General features: G+C 43.3%; 1 protein-coding gene across 1 annotated transcript; it reads right to left on the bottom strand.

The window, feature by feature from the left end:
- Positions 1-417: 417 nt before the first annotated feature.
- Positions 418-5,804, bottom strand: LOC147459144 (putative pentatricopeptide repeat-containing protein At3g49142). Its single transcript, XM_086511555.1, has 6 exons — positions 5,614-5,804; positions 5,385-5,523; positions 4,448-4,687; positions 1,296-1,424; positions 622-810; positions 418-540 (listed from the first exon to the last, which is right to left on the bottom strand). The coding sequence occupies exons 1-6, from the start codon at positions 5,802-5,804 to the stop codon at positions 418-420; spliced, it is 1,011 nt and encodes a 336-aa protein (XP_086367681.1).
- Between the last annotated feature and the right edge of the window lie 236 nt (positions 5,805-6,040).

Here is a 6,040-nt window from a genome sequence, read left to right as displayed (position 1 = left end):
ATTCGACATGCAACATTTCGGGCAAAATGTTCATGAAGAACATGCCCATGTCATATTGCATCTTTGAAATCAATTTCAGAGCTTCCTCACCTGCCCTTACTTGACATAAGTGGATATGAAAGCACTCCAAGAGACTTTGGTTGGTGAGAAACCGTCACTTTTATAAAGCGCGACACACGTGTCATACTTATCGACCAAGAATGTGCCAAGCGTGACATCTTATTTCAACAACCTCTGAACAACAATAAAAAGCAGATTTTTTGTGCCCGTATCAGCCTCTTGCATAGAGACACATGCCTTCAATGTGGACACGTAGGTGATACCATATGGAGAGAGGCCCACATCGGCATCTTGTGTACAGGCATATGCCTTCAAGATGCACGCGTATTTGATTGCATCCGGAAAGAGGCCCTCACTTCAAATCCGCTGGAAATAGCCGAGAGCTTTCTGTCCGTGCTCTTGTTGCGCGTATCTTGCAATCAATGCACTCCAAGAGATGGCATTAGGGATATGAAGCTCCTCAGGAACGTTTTGTGGTTTCTGAAGTGCATCACATTCAGCATACATATTGACCAAGGCATTTCCAAGCACGAGATTTTTTTGCAATAGCCCTTAACTAACAATAGCAGAGCGAATTTTAAAGCCCATATCGGCATCTTGCATACAACCACATGCCTTCCAGATGCAGGCGTGTGTGATTGCATCTGGGGAGAGGCCCCCGCTTTGTATTCGCTGAAAATAGCCAACATCTTTCTGTCCCTGCTCTTGTTGTGCGTATCCCGCAATCAATGTACTCAAAGAGACGCCATTCTGGACATGAAGCTCCTCAAGCACATTTTGTGCTATCTGAAGTGCACCACATTTAGCATACGTATTGACCAAGGCATTGCCAAGCACGACAATGTCTTGCAACAACCCTTGACTAACAATATGAGCATGAATTTTCAGCCCATATCAATAGCCCACAGCTTCCGGCGCGGCGCATATCGGGCATATCCTATAGTCATTATGTTCCAAGAGACAACATCCCGCACCACATTTGGCATATATATCAACCAAGGCATTGCCAAGCACGGCAATTTTTTGCAATAGCCACTATTAAAGAGAATTTTCAAGCCCATATCAACATCTTGCGTACAGCCACATGCCTTCAAGATGCATGCGTGTGTGACTGCATCTGGAGAGAGGCCCCCGCCTTGCATCTGCTGAAAACAGTCGAGAGCTTTCTAGCCCTGCTCCTGTTGCATGTATCCCGCAATCAATGCACTCCAAGAGATGGCATTTGGGAGAGAGACCCTACCTGCGATTGCATCTATTGTCTTGCATGCCTTCGAGATGCCTGCATAAGCATAGGTGATTGCATCTGGAGAGACCCTGCCTAACATTGAGACAGGAAGCTCCTCAGGCACGTTTTGTGAGGCCCTCTATTTGCATTCAACAGCCTCTGACTGACAATGTAATTGTGAATTTTTGTGCCAATACAAGCTTGTGTAGAGCTACATGGCTTCATGCATGCATACATGATTGCATCTGGAGAGAGGCCCTTACTTCGCATCTGCTAAAAACAGAATAGAGCTTGCTGGCCCTACCCTTGTGGAGCAAATCATTCGATCAGTGCATTCCAAGAGTCCACACTCAGGACATGAAGCTCCTCGAACACTTGCGTAGAGCCACATGCCTTGACTGAATTTGGAGAGATATACTTGCTTTGCATCCGCTCAACACAACCTAGAGCTTTCTTGCCCTGCTCTTGTTGCGCACAGCCTGCAATCAGTGCATTCCAAGGGGCGACATTCTGGACAAAAAACTGCTCTAGCACTTTTTGTGCTCTCTCAAGCACACCACATTCGGCATACATATCGACCAAGACATTCCCAAGCATGGCATCTTCTTTCAACAGCCATGTTCTTGTTGTGTACATCTCGTAATCAATGCATTTCAAGAGGCAAACATTCCGGACATGCCTTCATACATGCATACATGATTGCATCTGGAGAGAGGCCCTCGCTTCGCATCTACTAAAAAAAGAATAGAGCTTGCTGGTCCTGCCCTTGTGGAGCAAATCATTCGATCAGCGCATTCCAAGAGTCCACACTCAAGACATGAAGCTCCTCGAACACTTGCGTAGAGCCACATGCCTTGACTAAATTTGGAGAGATATACTTGCTTTGCATCCGCTAAAAACAACCTAGAGATTTCTTGCCCTGCTCTTGTTGCAGACATCCCGCAATCAGTGCATTCTAAGGGGCGACAGTCCGGACAGAAAACTGCTCTAGCACTTTTTTGTGCTCTCTCAAGCACACCACATTTGGCGTACATATCGACCATGACAGTCGCATGCATGGCATCTCCTTTCAACTGCCATGTTCTTGTTGGGCAAATCCCATGATCAATGCATTTTAGGAGGCGACATTCCAGAAAGGAAGCTGCTCAAGCGCTTTTTGTGCCCATAACATCTTCTTCATGACTACAAGCATAGAACAAACTGGTAAAAGTCGCATCATTTGGCTTGAGCATTGAATCTAGCATGCTCTAAAAATAATCGGAAGTCAAGAAAAGTTGCTATGTAGAGCAAAGCCAAAAATTGTCGCACTCTAGGTAACAACATTTCTTACTGGCAATCGTTGCAATAGCATGTGAGCATCCTCTAGACTCCCACACTTTGAGGTGGAAGCATAGGTGATTGCAATTAGAGACAAGCCTTTCCTTCACATCTAGCAAAATAGCCCAGGTTGACCATATCCTACAATCACTCGAAGAGATAACAGCCTAGAGAGGATCCCCATCAAAAACTTCTCGTGCTATCGTGACAACACCATATTTGACATACATATAGATCAAAACACCATCAAGCATGGTGTCTTGCTCCGATAGCCCTTGGCTAGCAATCTTATCGTGAATTAAGAAATCATACATGTTGAAAGGTCTTGCGTAAGGCCACAAGCCTTCAAGGTGGAATCATAGGTGATTCCAAGTAGAGAGAGGCGTTTCCTTCACATTTGGTAAAATCAGCTCAGAGCTAGGCTTGCCACAACCATGCTGAGTATATATTGTAACCAGTCTGGTCTAAAAACCATAACCCATTGCCTTTAATCCCTCATCACACCCCACTTCTCTATGGCTAACTTGTGTTTTGAATATTGCTTGTTCTCTAGATATTACGAAATAAAAATCAAAAAAACAAATCGTGTTTGAATATCTCGTATAAGGCCACAAGCTTTCAAGGTGGAAGCGTACATGATTGAAATTAGAGACAAGCCTTTCCTTCGCATCTAGTAAAAACAACCCAAAGCTTTCTTGCCACAAGCAGGTTGGATATATCTTGGAATCAATCTAGTTAGAAAAGAAAAACCCATTCCTTTTAACTCCTCATCATGCTTTGCTTGTCTATGCTTGACTTGTGTTCCAAATATTGCTTGTTGCCTAGATTTTGTTAGTCAAAAACTGAGAAAATGAATTGTGTTTGAAGATCTCATTTAAGTCCACAAGCCTTCGAGGTGGAAGCGTAGATGAGTGCAATTAAAGAGAGAAAATTTTCATCAAAGGGTGTTACAATCTTTTAGAGAAAATAGAGAGAGAGAGAGAGAGAGAGAGAGAGAGAGAGAGAGAGAGAGAGAGAGAGAGAGAGATTTCATCAAAGCATGTTATTTTTTTTACCTGAAAGCGTGTTTCGGATACCAATCGTGGTTTAGAGGTGCACCTCATAAAAATTAGATACTGATCGTAGTGCTTCAGAGGGGTACCTCGCAGAAAACCACAAGGAGGGTTAGAGTCTTGTCAAGCTCAATGTTTGTGATCATACAAGATGTCAATGTTATTAATTGTTTGTTGTTCCATTTTTATGTTTCAAAAAAAAGAAAACATACAAGTCTCCTTGCATGGGGGAGTTTGCACAGTCCTCCCCAATTTTTATAATACGAGGGAACGTGCCATTCCCACGACAGCGTGCAATTTTCAGTGCGTTCATTAACTGTGTTGTCAGTGTCAAGAATAAAAAAATGATACTGCTTACTCACCGCACGATTAAATGTCTATCATCGATGCACTTTCTTTCATCAACAATGTTGGACATCTTCTGCACTTAACCTGCGACAAGAGATGACATGTCAGGGAGGATGTCCTTCAAGAAGTTTTTGTGCTATTGTGAGGACACCGGATTTGGTATACATATTAATCAAACTACTGCCAAGCATGACATAGTACTCCCAACAACCCCTGACTAGCAATCACATTGTGAATTCTAATACCCATGTGAAAGTCTTCCATAAGGCCACAAGCCTTCAAGGTGTAAGCATAGGTGAATGTATTTGGAGAAAGAGGTTCCGTAAAAACAATCAAGAGATTTCTTGCGACAAGCATATTAGCACCCAATACGTTGCAGGTGATGACATTCGAGAGAGAATGCCAATCAAGAAATTTTCATCTTTTTATGCTTTCGTGACAGTACCACACGTATCAACCAAACATGGCCAAGCATGACATCCTTCACCAAAAACGCCGTACCAGGTATCTTCTCATTGATTTTGTCACCCATGTCAATGGCTTGCATAAGGCCATTGGCCTTCAAGATGAAAGCATAGATAATGAATTTGGAGAAAAGCCTTCCGTTTGCATCTGCTTCCTGAGCTACCCCTGCACAATGAAGTTGGGCATATCCAACAATCAATGTGTTTGAGGTGATGACATTCTGCAGGGAAAGCCCATCAATATTTATTTTTTCTTTCATGAGGAAACCACATTTGACATACTAAGTAGACCAAAGCATAGCCAAGTACAATATTTTTTCACCACCAATCTGCTATCAACAATCTCAATGTGAGAAACCCTCTCTTTGCATTTGTTTAAAACAACCTAGGGCCATAAGAGCACTCCAAGAGACTTTGTATGGCGAGCATCGCTCACTTTGCCTCTCGTAAAAGAAGACCATATTTTTTTGCCATATCCATGTTGCACATATCTTGCAATCAATAGCCCCTACCTAGCAATCACATCATGAATTTTGATACCCATGTGCCAAGCACGTATTTTTCAAACAAACTTTGTCTGACAATATAATTGTGCCCATATCAACGTCTTTCTTAGATGCACATGCCTTCAAGATGCGTGCATAGGTGATCGCATCTGGAGAGAGGACCTCGCTTCACATCTGCTGTGGGACAAACCCTGCAATCAATGCATTTCAAGAGGCCACGCTCTGAGATAGGAAATTGAAAAAGGCCTAGAGCTTTCTGGCCCTGCTCTTGTTTTGCATATCCTGCGAGCAGTGCATTCCAAGAGACGCCGTTTCAAGTGATCCTTACCTGAGGATATAGAGAGAGATTTCTTTGCATTTGCTAAAAATAGTCTACAGCTTTGTGGCCTTGCTCTTATTGCGCACATCCCACAATTGGTGCATTCCAAGGGACAACATTCCGGACATGAAGCTTCGTAAACACTTCTTGTGCTTTCTCAAGCGTGCTACATCTGGCATATATATTGACCAAGGCAGTGCTCACCGAGTGGAGAGATGGCCTCGCTTTGCATCTGTTCAAAACATCCCATGACTTTTGTCCATCTTTGCATCTTCCAAATTGCGCCTTCAAGATGAGCCTAGGTGATTGCATCTAGAGAGACGTGCTCGTTTCATGTAGAGAGTTGTGCTCGCTTTGCATCGCCTCAAAATATTCTAGAGCTTGCTTGTTCCTCTGATGTTCGGCACATCCCGCAATCAATGCATTCCAAGAGGCGAGATTCCGGACAAAAAGCTCCTCAAGCGCTTTTTGTGCTTTCTCAAGCGCATCACATTTGGCATATATATCGACCATGGCACTGCCAAGTACATCATATTTTTTCTTTTCAGCTGCCTCTGACTAACAATATAATCATGAATTTTTGTGCCCATATCAACATCTTGCGTAGAGCCAGATGCCTTCAAGATGCATACGTAGGTGATTGCATCTGGAGAAGGCTTTCAAATTGTTTGCAGGTCTTTGCTTCGAATCTTGTGAAAGGAACCCAAAGCTTCCTTGCCACAACCATGCTGAGCATATCCTGCAATCAA

The sequence above is a fragment of the Adiantum capillus-veneris genome, chromosome 4 (assembly GCF_014529385.1).
Source record: "Adiantum capillus-veneris isolate H3 chromosome 4, ASM1452938v2, whole genome shotgun sequence".
NCBI classification, from domain to species: domain Eukaryota; kingdom Viridiplantae; phylum Streptophyta; class Polypodiopsida; order Polypodiales; family Pteridaceae; genus Adiantum; species Adiantum capillus-veneris.
Note: the sequence above shows the minus strand (reverse complement) of the source record. Positions and strands in the feature narration are given on the sequence as shown.